The sequence below is a fragment of the Chlamydotis macqueenii genome, chromosome 7, assembly GCF_036417535.1.
Source record: "Chlamydotis macqueenii isolate bChlMac1 chromosome 7, bChlMac1.mat, whole genome shotgun sequence".
Classification (NCBI taxonomy): Eukaryota; Metazoa; Chordata; class Aves; order Otidiformes; family Otididae; genus Chlamydotis; species Chlamydotis macqueenii.
The window spans coordinates 8,107,453-8,122,308 of record NC_141562.1 but is presented as its reverse complement, the minus strand read 5'-3'; the positions used below and the strand labels follow the sequence as shown (position 1 = coordinate 8,122,308).

The window sequence follows — 14,856 nt, the reverse complement described above, 5'->3', positions numbered from 1 at the left end:
CTGATAGCGGGTGATGAAAGACACTAGTAGTTTAAAGAGAAAATAAATTTAAAGAGAAAATAAAACATTCCTCTGCTCCATGTCATCTGTGCCACAATAGCACAAGAGGGCCACAAGGATAACAACTCATGCTCATCACCCAAGTGATTTTAAAAGCGATGTAGTAAAATCTTATGCTATGTTTTCCCCTTGTATTTTGCATACTGTTCCACGTGTAAAAAGGCATCTTATTTTTTGATGGGTTAGCTAATGTAATGTAAGGTGAATTTATGTTGGACATGAATCAATGGACTCCTTTTAAACATCTTTCCAATACCTGTATAGCACAAAACTGTTAGACCCAACACAAAACTGTGCTGACTGGATTTCTAGACCATCAGAACTTCCAGGAAACTCGCTGATACAAGACTATGATAATATCCTTTAATTGCTTTTCTTCATCTAATTAAACAGTTTACTCCTAACATAAACTTCAGCTCCAGGAGTAAATACTGGGTGAAACTTATCCTAGCTCAAAGGGTTTATGACAGGCTATTCATAACCATTCAAGTACTGCATGCCATGTTTCCTGCCACTGCCTTCGGTGGGAGCAGGACTTAAGTGCTATGTAACACCTGGGATAAACTTCAGTCAAGCAGGACCAAAACCGCATTACAGCCTTAACTGCTCATCTGAAAAGGGCTAACAGATGTCTTTTTTTCTTTGCATAATTGCGCTTTTCCCTCAGTAACACAGCCTGCTACTATGTTTGCAGCTTCCCATTCAAACATAGTAGGTTTTATGCTCTACATTTAAATACACACCTTCTTAAGATGCTTCTTGTTTTATTTAATTTAACTCTAATTAGTACCCCTGTTGAGCATGCTCCGGTGTCTACCACTTCTGCCTCTGCTCCTGCACCACATGCTTCAGCACATCAGCCTGCTACTGCTGCTCAAAATACAGCCACTCTGATGACACCACCAGCAACCACCTCAGTAGTGCAAGAGTCTTTCTCATCCTCCTTCCAAAGGTAATGCTTCATTGCTTTGTCCTTTTGCAGATACACCCCTGTATGGCTCTGGCAATGCTGCATACACATTCTTAACTTAAGAATGTAGTATGTAAAAGCTGTAGCCTATTTTATATGCTTTTATATATTTTGGTGTGTTTTCTTGTTTTGAAGTACATTGTTCATGTTTGCAAAGAATTTGCAAAATAAAACTACACTTAAAAAATAACAAAGAGTAGCTCTGTCTGCAATACAGTTAACGTTTTCAGAAATCAAGTTGAGTTAAAACTAAAAATGTTTTTTCACAAATTGTAATAAAACTGAAACAACTCCTCATAACAGTTACAGTGGTTGAATGAGGGTTCTTTTAATAGCGTTTCTGCAGTACGACATGACATGGAAAATTAGAAAATGTCACTTATTCACCTGATTGAGCTAGCGTATTGTAGCAGATGTCAGTAGAACATGGTGGATAATGAGCAATATGTCAATAAAACCATGCATTTGATGATTGACTTGCTCTGTAAGGCATTAAGTCAGTTAATTTCTAGACTTATGTATACACTCTTCTCCATTGAGATTTAGCTATAGAGCTAAAGTGAGTTTCAAGGTGTGCCTTCATAACACTTGTAGTACAGCAGGAATTACAGTTGTATATTAAAAGTTGTCAGTCTGTGAAGAAATGTGTGGGATTTATACTGCTGTCACATTACAGTAATTTTGAGGATGTAAGAGTGAATTCCTTTGGTGCATATTCTTTTGTCTGAGTTTTTTTTTTTCTACATGAATATTCATAAAAGATGTCTCTTTTAGCATGCTTTAAAAATCTAAGGAAAAACACACTTCCAGTATTGTAAACTACTTTAAGTAATTCAGAGCTAAGATGTAGTCTGTCATATCTTAGATCTGTGCAAATGGAATTGGAAATATACTCTTGGCTTTATTTCTTGTTTAAGTTTTGCTAGTTGACTTAAATTACTTATGTATACCGACTACTTAGTTTCTCACTTTAGCCAGTTTTTACCTAACTGTGACCTACTGGACTCCAGTGTTTTTATTCCAGTGCAAGAAAATCAATCATCCAGCCAGCAAAGGAGGTTTGAATAAGGTATTACTCTGTAATTCAGAACTGTGTGTAAGGCCCTTTCACATGAAACAACAATACAATTTAAGTAATTTTTATCCCTCAGTTGAAACTGTAACAGGAAGAAAATGGATTATCTAGTACGTGCTTCGGAAATAAGTGCCTCTGCTAAACTAATTGTGCCAATGACTTGTGTTTTAAATAGGAGAATCTTTTGTCTGGTACTGCTTGCATATTATTTAGCTTGAATTCAGACTCAAACATCTTCAGATTTTGCAGATAAAAACATGTATCATTGACAAAAGTCCTGTCCTGAAATATTGTCTTTCTTAGTTATTGATAGACTGTGGTTTTAAGATTTTCATGTAATGTGTGCATTTTGTCTTGTGTTCTGTAGGAATGTGCTTGGTTGTGCTATTCTGTAAGTCTGCAGATGTATGCTACAGAAAACCTCTTCCTGGTAACTACGCAGCAGTCCTCTTGTATCTGAACTCTGACAAAGCCTGATTTTGATGTCACCATTTCTGCCCCCGTTAAATTATTTTGTACATGCTTTTATGTGTCTTCTGCAGAGCACTTGCAGCCCCCAGCTCTCTTTCACAGCCTAAGTCTTTCCATGGGTCCAAGAACATGTCATTAGCAGCTTCCACTATTTCATCTGCTCTCTCATCTCAGTCTAGGTATATCTGTAAAGCTCTCTTCTTTTTCTTTTAACTTAAGTTGTTTTTATTCTGTATTACTCTGTCTGATTAAAGGTTTTCTGCTTCTTAAGAGATTGGCTTGGCAGAGACTATTGAAAAGCATGATGTGTTTAAGGGAATATCTTTCTTGCTTATCTTTCACATTAAAACTGAACTAGGAAATACCTAAGTTTTAGATTTAGGATATGTAACCAAAAGATCTTTTTGGAACAAAGGTATTTCAGTTGGTTGTCTTGTCTTGTTTTTGCCATCTTAAAATGAAAATGTCTAGTGATGCTGAAATTTTTTTTTTCTTAGTGAAAACACAGGATCACAAGAATCACAGACCTTCTTTTATTATGCTCTTAATTGTGACTAATGAAAGACCACTGATAGGGAAAGGTAGCATCTATCACTAGAAAAGGAGATTGCCGCTGTACTGCCTCACTGCTAAGCCTTTTCATTTTTCATAACTTTCATTAACACTTTGTCAAGACTAACAGAGGAGAAAGCAGTAGATTTTAAGATTCATTATTTGAAAATAATCTTCAGAAATAATGAAAATGAATCAGCAATCCATTTGAGATTATAATTATCCATGTCTCTCTTACCATCAAGATTAAAAGGTAGTTAGGAATCACCCAAAGGCAATGTTTGAAATGAACAAAGCATGTAAGTTTGAAGGCTACACATCAAGAAGTATAATGGCCTTTCTCAAGAGTATCGTAGAAAACAGCAGTGAAGTGCTATGCACAGGTACGTACTTGAAAGCATTTTGATTGGCTTCACATCACTGAAACCAATGCAAAAATGAAATAGCTACAGAACAGAAGATCAGAAGAGTTCTGATTTTTAGGATGTAAACATAGGGGATGTAATTCCCACATGAAGCTGATTAAACGTAATAAGTAAAATTACTGCTGATCTAAATGTATTTATTTGAGTGGAAGTATACTGATCATAACTTCAGTTTCAATTAAACTATGAAATTGGTGAATGTCACCAGAATGTTACCAGAATGGAAGGTAAGAACAGATATGAGGGTGTTTACAGCCATTGACATCTAGTTTTATCTATGAACTTTCAAAATTCCAGAGTGAATTATTTAGGGAATTCATTATTTGTTGGTGTCCATCATAAAATACCTTAAGAGGACCTAATTTTCACATGATGAACACTCAGTGCATTTCAGAAGTAATTCTTACATTGCTTTTTCATTCAATCCTGTGGTATGATTAGGCTCTTAATTGTCACCAGTACTATTTAATCCACTGTCTGTTTACTAACAAATCTCTTTTAGTCAGTTGGAAAGAGCATGTCTCTATGAGGAGAGGGTCCTATATAGTTTTTGTAGGAGGCAGTTAAAAGCCTCTTATAACCAGGGAAACTCCCTTGCTTCCTAAGCAACAATAACTGTGCATATTTGCACTTGTTTATAATGCTGGCCTGCAAAATCTATTTATTTCTTCTGAACTACAGAAAAGACTCAGGTTTAGTGTTTCTCTTAGTTGAGGACCAAAATGTATCCATCAGTCAGAACATGCAATTAAATTGAAGCCTTGGTGACTATTCTGGCCAGACAGAGGACATGTTTCATCAGTCTATATCTTAGGACTCATTTAAATCTTGCTATGAGAGGTATATTTTTACATACCTGCATAAGAGATTTCCTTGTTGTTCTACTAGCTTCAGTGAGAATCGTACATTATAGCTAATAATAGGTCTCTGAAGCCTGCATATAGTAGTAGTATTGCATGTAATACTTTTTATTTTTGCAATATATGCATATTTTGTTGAGATTAGCTTTGATGTCACAAAAAGCGCCAGTTTTTCCCCTCCAAGAAAAACAATCAGATAATGAAAGACTTTTATTTAATAAAGAATTTTGGAGGAATGCAGAAAGATAAAATCATATATCACTTTTAGGACTATATTGGTAATATCTTAATTAAGTGTATTTGATTGCTCACCCAGGATTAGACAGGTATTTTTGTACTTGAGTGAAAAAATTCTATTTGTTCACAATTTGAGTATCTTGACTAGGAGGATACAAGGGGAGGGATAAAGAACACATCACACTTTTAAAATGTCAAAACCTACAAATTTTCCAGTTTTAAGAAATAGCTTTATTTCAGAAATAAAATTTTGGATTTTGTTTTTATTATTCTGTGAAGCTGTCTGATTAGGTGAAGACATTGATTTGAACACTGCGAATGCTGCTAGTCAGGGGGGCCATTCTAAAGTTGGACTATTGAGTTATAAGACCATACTCAATGTCATCGAAAAACTTCAGAAACCCTTATGAATATGTGAATCAGTTATAAAAGTGGTAGATCTCTAGAACCCTTTTGGAGACAGATAGTTTATCATCATAGAAAATTCTTAAAATAAGACTGCCCAAGCAGACAGAAGGCATGTTTTCACAAAATGGTTAACCCATGCATACTCTTGTAAACTGAAGGCTGTTCATTTAAGAAGCTATACTTCCTTTGTGTTAATCACAGAACTATAAATAGACCTTCTGAATCCCAGAACAGGCACTTTTCACATCAAACTATGGTAGCTATGTTGGTCAGGAATAGAGTGTAACAGTTACTTTGGACAGACTGACAACTGCTGGCATAGCTTTCATTTTCTGTGCTAGCTTTTGGTATAAGAACTAGATGCAGATATCTTTTGTTATCTTCTTGGATAAATGTATTCTTCCATAAAAGAGTTATGTTTTAATTGCTGTCTTGGAAATGACAGTTAAGCAACAATTATGTATAATTTACATGTAAATAGATAATAAGTATAAAGATAGCCATTATTTGCTGCCTCTACTTGCATGGTTATCTTAGAGCTAATACAATACTATCTTGATTGAGCCTTTATCCATTTCACTTCAATTTCACATTCCTTTCATGGGGAGAAAGGAAGCAGTGTGAGGCCTTGAAACTATAAATTCATTTGTAGTTATGTATCAATATAATAGAATCATAGAATAGTTTGGGTTGGAAGGGACTGTGAAAGGCCATCTAGTCCAACCTCCCTGCAAGCAGCAGGGACATCTCCAACCAGATCAGGTTGCTCAGAGCCTCATCCAACCTGGCCTTGAATGTTTCCAGGGATGGGGCATCCACCACCTCTCTGGGCAACCTGTTCCAGTGTTCCACTACCGTCGTTGTAAAAAAAAAAAAAAAAAGTTTTATTTTTTTTTTAATTTCTCTAATGTCCCATCTGAATCTACCTCTGTCTATTTAAAAACTATTTTTAAAGAATATGGACTAATCAGTGTGAATCACAATTTTAATGAATAAGGAGGATGACAAGATCACCTTTAGATTGTATAATTGACTTCCAATTCACATGTCTTTTATCTCCTGCATTAGATTGGCATGGACCACTTTACCCTTTCTTGTCCCTTTGAATGGAAGCAGGTTGTCTGGAGAGGCTGTGCATCTCCATTTTTGAAGATTTTCAAGATACCATTGGTAAAACACTGAGTAACCTGGTCTGAACTCAGAGCTGGCCTTGCTTTGAGCAGGAGATGCTCTCTTAGATGAGAGACCTCCTGAGGTATTTTCCAACCTGAAAGATTCTGTGAATCTGTGGAAAACAACTGTCCATTTCAGAAAGCAATGCTTTAATCAGGCTACTAAAAACTATTGCTTGTACCTTGCAATTATTTAAGCCAAAGATCTAAGATCTACAAAATAGCAGCTTTATACGCTACTGCCCTAAAATCCTACTTGACAATGGATGACATAGATGTCATGCTAACATACTTCAAGCTGTTATCAGCACGCAAATGTTATTGTGTTAGCTAATACCTTTATTGGAAGTTCAGTAATTCAACAAGCCTTGGGACATAAAGGCAAATCAGAAATTTGTAGGACCTGTAAAAAATTGATTCCCTGATAAACAGGTGCAAGAAGCAAAGTTGGTTTGGGGTTTGTTCTTTGGAGGGTTGTGTTGCAACTAAAATAGGTTCTTTATCTTTATGCGCTATGTCCATATTTGTTTTTAAAACTGTCATGTATTATAGCTAGTGTATTCAAACATAAGGGACTAAAACTGGCTTCTAAATTAATTTATAATTCAAATTTTTGAGCATCTGATAGTTTTCATTTAGAAATCAAGCAGTGCATTAGCATGCCAAAATGCAGGCATAAAAATCCAATTTCAGCTTGATGTATACCATTGGAGCATTGCAGCATTTAATATAATTTTAGTTCAAAATAAAATATGGATGACGTTAGTTACAACAGTATCCCCATACTGAAAAGCATGCTCAGGTTGAATGAGGTTGAGATTTTACCACCATTGTTCAAGTGTGTGTTGGGGTTGGGATTTTTGTTTTTGTTTTGTTTTGTTTTTCATTCTGGAAACCTTAAAAAAGTTCACCAAGAAAATGCAGAAGGATTTCTTCACCAATGTCTTTAACTATTGAGATCTGATTTTTAACTTTGGTAGATCAGTTCTATAATGATTTTGCTTTTGTGAGCAAAGGCCATATGCATAACATCTAACACCTAAGATCTTTCTAATGTTCCTAAAGAGGAATGTTTGAAGTAAGTCATTAATCCTTAACTGATCATGTTACTCTTACTTTTAAATCTGCAATGTTCATCTTACTTTTTCACTTAATGATCTGACTTACAAAGAAGAAAGCATATTAGGAGTGTTTCAAATAAGCTATGAAGCTCTCTATGCAATTGGTTATTCCATCTGGAGGGTAAAAGCAAGGCAACCAGTAAGACAGCATTCTGAGAATACAAAAACAGGAGAAATGATGGAAAAAGTTACAATTATGGTTCTAAAATGAAGGTGTAGCTTCTGTGATCCTAGGACTTTAATCCAAGCACTATGACTGTGGTAAAGGGAAGAAAAACTCTGTTCCAGAAGCTGGGAAAATAACTGGCACAAAATAGGCTTCTGGTAATTGTGGCAAATGTGGGCTGTGCTCCTGTGGGATGTGATTGTTGCCATGTAGCCCTGCACTGCTCTGCATTTGGACAGGAGTGATGTTCATTTTGAATCCTCTTGTTTCTCACATCATACATTGTGCAGGTTTTTAAGTACTTTCTGTATTTACATAAATTAATCATTTATGTTCTGAAATAATGCTGCTTCCCCAAGAAAAAAAAAAATATATCTATCTGTTTACCTAAGACTCTGTTCAGTAAATGAACAGTAGAATGGTACTGCAAAGGAAAAGTTGAACATGATGGCTTGATGTTGTTGCTTCAACTACTTCCAGCCTGTCCTTTCTGTGGGGTTGTCCTAGTTGCCTTGTAAGCTAGGAAACTTAGCTGATCTTTGGACTTTGCTTCATTCAAGGTTTTCTTTTAAGATTTGATGCAACTTAAGCTTATGACACTGACAAAAAGAAACTCATATTTATTTTTCTGTACTAATGCAAAAAAAAAAAAATGGTGAATGTCAAAGCAAACAATCCAGTGGTTGAATTAGAATTCCACAACTAAAGAATGAACAAACCTGGATGAGAGTGACTTATGCAGCACTATACTCAGCTCATTTACTCTTGTTACCATTATTCAGGTTTCACTATGATTCCTCGCTTAAATAAGATACGCAAAATATAATGTAGTACTGAACTTATATGATGATATATATGTCCATGTTATTTACTTTAGCACTTAAGAGCACCTCTTATTCATAAGGAAGTTCACTGTAGGGCAAGATATCCCAATTGTCTTGGTATATCTTTTTCAAATACAACTTTTGTCTCATTTTAGTTTCAACCGGCATTCTTCTACCTCCATCAGCTACCAGTCAAAGATGAGGTATAAAAATGTTTTGTGCAGCTACTCTACCTTAAAAGCACTTAACAAACCAGTCTATGGCTGCTAGTGAAGTATTAACATAAAAATGATCTGCTTAGATATGTTTACTCTTTCTTTTTCTGACAACTAATAGTTTTCAGAGCCAGTATTTAATTTGCTGCCTGTCACATGCCATTGGCTGCTACAGATAAATTCAGTAAGGGTGCTTTCACTGCTTTTCGAGATGCCATTGCTTCCTCTTCCATTCAAGCGTCTTTGATCCTTAGGACATCTTACTACTCTTTCTTTCTTTTCTCCTTTTTTTTTTTCTTTTAATCACATGCTATTTCCTTTTCTTGAGCAGAAATTCTGATAAATCTTTTAACTTCACTAAACCCCTTAATGATGTAGTGTAACACTATTTCTCTTTGACAAGTCTTTTTATCTTCCTTACTGTACTTAATATGCATCATACACTTGTAAAAGAGTTCAATAGTTGACTTCTTTTAATTTTGCCACGATTTTGGTACTATGAATACAATTTTGTGTGTGTATGTTGTTTTTTGAGTTTTTTTCAACTTAATTTCCCTGAACATACAAGGAAATCTAGCGGCATGGTTTTATCATGTTATTGACTTCGGGAAACACTTCAATTTTGAATAATCATATTTTTTTTCATGACAATCGAAGTATCACTAATCTTCTTTCTGTATTTTGTGCATTAAGAGAGCTACAAATTAGTCTTTCTACCAATGGAACTGCACATCTGGACGTAGACTTCTCTGAGTGTATGCCAGTTTGAAATTAAAGATGTATGGTATATGATTTAAAATCTTTTAATCCACAGTGTAAATACTGATCACTGATCCTGTAAAGGTAAGTATGCTTTACCAGTTTTCTGTGTAGTTTACCTTGAACAGTAGATTTTAAAACAAGGAAAAGCCTTTTTATAGTGTGTATTTAGCTAAAGGGATTTTGAAAGTTGTATGTTAAGCTAGTGTACCTGAAGCGTACATCTTCCTGTCTCTCCTACGGTAGGAGCAATGATCCTTTTCCATTGACCCCAACTACAGTGTGTTCTCACGCACTACAGATAAGGAGGTATCAACAGGAAATAGATGGTAAGAATGGAAAGTAAAAAGTCTTACCGTGCTTAGAAGAGCTTTGGCAGTTACAAAATCACAGCATAGTTCACAACAGAATTTACAGTGAATACAAACCCACTAGAATAGTTGCTCTTGGAGAGTCCGGTTCGCTCATAGTGTAGCGGACTCAAATCCAGCCCTAAGCCCTAGACTAGGTACAGAAATAATTAGCTACAGTCATTGTAGCAATAGCTATGTTTCTAGGTCTAACTAAATAGACAAAATATATTAGCCCGAGGCAGCAATTCTATGCAAACTAGACAAGCTTTTTGCCACTCTGACAGTACTTATACTATAAACTATGTTGTGAGGATAGGTTTATTTTGTTCAAAATTGAAAATAAAAAGTTTACATTTGTCAGAATGCATTTTACTTGTACTGGAAGGAATTTGCTGGGCTTGCCATATGTAAAAATTATAACATATTCTCTCCAGATGGCATCTATTTCCAGTATTAAAGAAAGTACAAGTCAAGATGGACCAATGGTCTGGCAAAGCTGGATGCTTCTTTTCTTATGCTGACAAGTGTTTTCCCATAGACAAAGCCACTATGGAAATAACTGCTGACCTGTCAGCATGACTGTATAGGGATCTGGTTCATACAGATCGTGAAACTGAAGGGAAAAAGAAAGTAAAACTATGTTATCAGGGTGAGTAAGAATGATGTTCAATAGTGAATGGTTTTTATTACTACATGCATCTTGGTATCTGTTGCTTCCCTTCCTTGTACTTCTTTAGTCTCTCTTGCTTGCTTTGTTTGTAATCGTCTTTTAGTGGTCTAAGAAGTAAAGTCACTACAAATAGAATCATAGAATTAGGTTAGGGTTGGAAGGGACCTTTAAAGGCCATCTAGTCCAACCCCCCTGCAAGGAGTAGGGACATCTCCGACCAGACATGCTCAGAGCCCCGTCCAGCCTGGCCTTGAACGTTTCCAGGGATGGGGCATCCACCACCTCTCTGGGCAACCTGTGCCAGTGTTCTGCCACCCTCAGTGTAAAAAAAATTTTCCTCATGTCTTGTCTGAATCTACCTCCTTCTATTTTAAAACCATTACCCCTTGTCCTATCACAACAGGCCCTGCTACAGAGTTTCTCCCCATCTTTCCTGTAAGCCTCCTTTAGGTACTGGAAGACCGCTAAGAGAAGAGGCATATATTTCAATATATTGAATATATGTTGCTGTAATCAAATTGAGAATTACCATCTGAGCCATAAAATAGAAAAAACCAATTTCTTATTGATGTTTGGAAGCTTAAGCAAATGTTTTTAATCTAGGAATGCAGAAATTGCATCAAAATATTGCATATCACCTGCTTTTGGGTTAGCTGAATCCAACCATTAGAAAAATTAACATAAATTGTGGTTTCAGTCTATACAGGGGAAAGAGTTAGTTTCAGACATGTTTTTTAAAGGTCACTACAATCTTTTTAAAAAGAGTACAATGCTTATAAACAGTAGTTAGTATTTGTAGTAGTAACTATGTTGAGCCAGTATCTTTTTCAGTCAACAAGATATTGATTTATCTTAGACAAGAACAAGCCTGTTTGTTTGTAGACAAACAGAAAACCCAAATTTTGTATGTGTGTTCTCGAGGTCTGATCCCTTGTTAAACCGAGAGTTCCTTTAAGAAGTTTGTCTTATTCCTTCAGTACGATATTTTCTGAACAGGAGCAAGTTGGCATTAGTTAACAGCCTTATTGGCTAATTTTTCTTTCCAAAGAATTGTCCAAGCCTTTCTTAGCAATTATAAAGACTAATGAATCTCACAGTATTCTCTCTGTAGGTCTCAAGGACAGTTCCTCTTGGAGTGCCTCTTTGGAAGCTGCCAGATCTATTGCTTCATAATCAGTAACTTTGCTGTTTGTAAAGCTGCTCACACCTTCATTTTGCTTTTAGAAACACAAGCCAGTCATACACACCAACGCCAGTTTCTGGAAGCTACAGTGAAAGTCCTGCTGCTTCAAAACCGAGAGTCGTTACTACTGCCAGCATAAAGCCTTCTGTCTACCAGCCAGGTAAGGTGACTTCAAACTAATGAAAGGATTCAGAACAAAGTACTGAGAGGTTTGAGAAAATAAATGCACATGCATTTCTTTTAGAAAAAGTAAATGCAAAGAATTTTACATCTTGCAATAGGACACACACATGTTAGGAAAGATTTATATACATGGAACCAAATGCTGCTAGTTGCTAGTTTTGGTTCAGATTATATGAAGATAGAAGATTATGTTGTATTTCTATTCTGCGTTAGAGTGAAAATGTGGAACAAAAGGCGGAAGAACAAAAGCAAGGAAAAAAAAACCTGTAATAAAAAATGTGTAGCCTGACTTTTCAAAAGAAATACATTTGGAAAATAACCTAGCACACCCAGTTAGGAGCCCAACGACACTTCAGAATTGATAAAGTAGCTTAAGAATGCACAACTCAGGAAGGAGATAAAATAAAATAAGTGAAGACAGCTTGAGTAGGATGTATTTGCAAAATAGATAAGGCCATATATTGAGCTTCTCAAACTGAGGCTTATGTTTGGAATAAAGAGTGACCTATTAGAATACTTTGTAATGCTATGCATCCATTTCCCATAGCTCCAGTTACTGAAGGAATATATTTGATTATTCATTCATGTGGAAAATATGGTCCTTGATGTTACTTAAATTCCCTTCATATTAATGTGTTACAAATTGAATGAACTTCTAAAACCAATGATGACCAAAATGTGAACCTTCAAAATGAGCAAATTAAATGAGATAGCGATATAAGTCTAAGTGCAGTTCTGTTTCAAATTAAGCTTGTTCTGATGTTAGCAAGAAAATTAAAACGTTGATTTATATCTTGACAGTCAAGTAAATACGAAAAGGCCAAGAATTCTAACGATGTTAAACTGTCTTCTATAATGCTTTATCTCAGGATCTATTGAAATGAAACCAGTGCAAATCTAGACATAAAGCAGACAGACAGATCAGTTGGTTAATCTTTGTGTTTGAGATATAAAGGTGGAAAAAGCCAGTTCAGAACTATCATGAGCTATTTCAGGGTCTTAAAGTCAATAAAGGTTTCAGCTTCTCACTTGTTTTTAGTTAAGTGTGTTAGCATATACCATGTACTCACTGAAGGCATATGTTGGTTTTTTTTGTCTTGCAAAAAAAAAAAGGAAACACAAAGACAGAGGATTTATTTCCATAATGCAGAACAGAGAAAACTGTGGCACGTCAAAATATTTCCTAAATACACTGATTGATACTAAGCCCCATGCTCATTTGGGGGAGTGATAAACTCCAGTTCTCAATATACAAACCTGCCACAGAAATAAATTAGTAGCTATATCCAATTAGTAGCTGTATCCGTTAAAGAAAAAGCTGGCTGTTGAATTAGACTCAGGATAAAAGGCAATGCTTTTGTTTTCTCCTGTGATGGGCATCTGCTTTGCAGTTCTTTATATTGCTAGTTTTGAGCCCCACTGCCTCCCAATATAGGCTTAAAATGCACAGTATGGAAACCATATTCTGTGTCAGCATGTATACATCGTACTTATTTCAACTTGTAGGTATTGTCTGCCTGTGTGTGAAAAATTTTATTTTGCAGGCACTGCAAGGATATAATATACTCTAGAGGACAGGAGAAAATTCAGAATAATATATAATGTGATATATTACAAAGACAAAATTCAAATAGCATTAAAGTTGGCAGAGAAAGAAAGACTAAGTCTCCCTGTTTTGTTTAGGAGTTTGAGATATACAATAAAGGATTTTAAAGTACCTCCATAATTGAACCTCAAAGTGACTCAGGTACAAAAAAGAAAAAATAAAGATGTTTTATGGAGGTGTTTGGGTTTTGGTTTGGTACCTTTTAAAAGTTTTATGTATTTGATGTAGTAGCACTTCATACTGGTTTTGGAACATGAGCTGGCCCTAGACATGGTTGCAGTTGAAGTCCTGAACAAACAGGAAATTGTCACTTAGGAAGTAATGGAGGAAACGGCATTTCCTGTGACAGATGGGAAAGATCAATAGTACTTTGAAACAAACTGTCAAGACAGTTAGAAAACTTCCTCACCCAACTTTGTCAATGCATATAAATTCTGTCCTGCAGTGTGAAATGCAGCCTCAATCTGAGAGAACCAGCTCTTCTCAAATGATGACATATGAGATGACAAAATTTATCTTTTTCTTCCAATCTAAGTGCAACCTCAGGCTTTTGCAATAACTGCACTCTCACTTCAGCAAATAATTTCTTAGACTTCTATTTTTGGAAGTCCACTGTGTGAAAAGGACAAAATAGTAGAGATTACTCTAAGGATTTGCAATGTAGAATTTAGAAGAGGAGTGCCTTTATGATAGCCCTCATTGTTAATGGGAATGAGATTACTTGCTTCCCTTAAAAACATGGGCCAGCAACTTCCAGACTGAAACACCCACCAACAGCCTCATATATGCAGTATCCAGAAACCTGAATCAATCATTAAGACAGTTTACAAGACTATTTTAATCCCTCTCAGATTGAAAAAGATAATGGGGCTAAATTGGGTTAAACTGAAACCGATCTCAAAATGAAACTGCATTGTTCAGTATCTGGCTCATATAGGAGTAATCAGTAAGTCCATGCTTTAAAGCAAAGAAAGAGTACTACTTTTGACTGACATAACTCTGGTGGGAATCTTCTGCTGCTTTGTTTTCTTCCTATAGGGAAAGCTGTGAACTCTGTAATCTTTTCCCTCTCTGTCACATAAATTTCTTAACCTGTTTTTAAGAGCATAGATCTCTTATGTGAACGAGGTCCACTAGATGGCAGAAAATACTTGTGTATTCCTTTTTTATAGGGACTAGAATAGCGCTTTCAAGTATTCTGAGCAACCCAAACGCCAGTTTTATGCTACAAAGTAATATGATACCTAAAAGTAAGAAAGCAGATCTTTCCTTTCAAATCCATAAGTCCACATAGGACTACTCATGTATGAAAAAGAGCTCAAATGTAAAGGCCTGATCCACTCTTTTAGAAATTGGTAGAAAGATTCCCACACATCTCAATGAACTTTTCACTGAATCCTAAGCACCTTCAAGACTAAACCAGCAGGTTACGTACCATCTTTCATTTTAAATTCTTCTAAATAAGAATTATGTCTTCCTATAAAGAACTTGTTGCATTACCTGGTTGTCTGTCATCTATCCTGGAACACTATATAGGAAAATTTTG

At 35.7% G+C, this 14,856-nt stretch overlaps 1 protein-coding gene and 1 long non-coding RNA gene across 3 annotated transcripts in view; one reads left to right on the top strand and one right to left on the bottom strand.

Moving 5' to 3' along the window:
• LOC147600042 (uncharacterized) overlaps window positions 1-14,856 on the bottom strand; it is a 45,851-nt gene that overhangs the window by 5,332 nt on the left and 25,663 nt on the right. The gene's annotated exons all lie outside the window — the stretch shown is intronic.
• Window positions 1-14,856, top strand: part of LDB3 (LIM domain binding 3) — a 128,470-nt gene that overhangs the window by 98,169 nt on the left and 15,445 nt on the right. Inside the window, exons 10-13 of the mRNA XM_086752172.1 lie at window positions 848-1,012; window positions 2,648-2,755; window positions 8,497-8,544; window positions 11,563-11,681. Of these exons, the coding sequence (XP_086608298.1) occupies window positions 848-1,012; window positions 2,648-2,755; window positions 8,497-8,544; window positions 11,563-11,681 (440 nt within the window). The remainder of the gene's footprint in view (window positions 1-847; window positions 1,013-2,647; window positions 2,756-8,496; window positions 8,545-11,562; window positions 11,682-14,856) is intronic.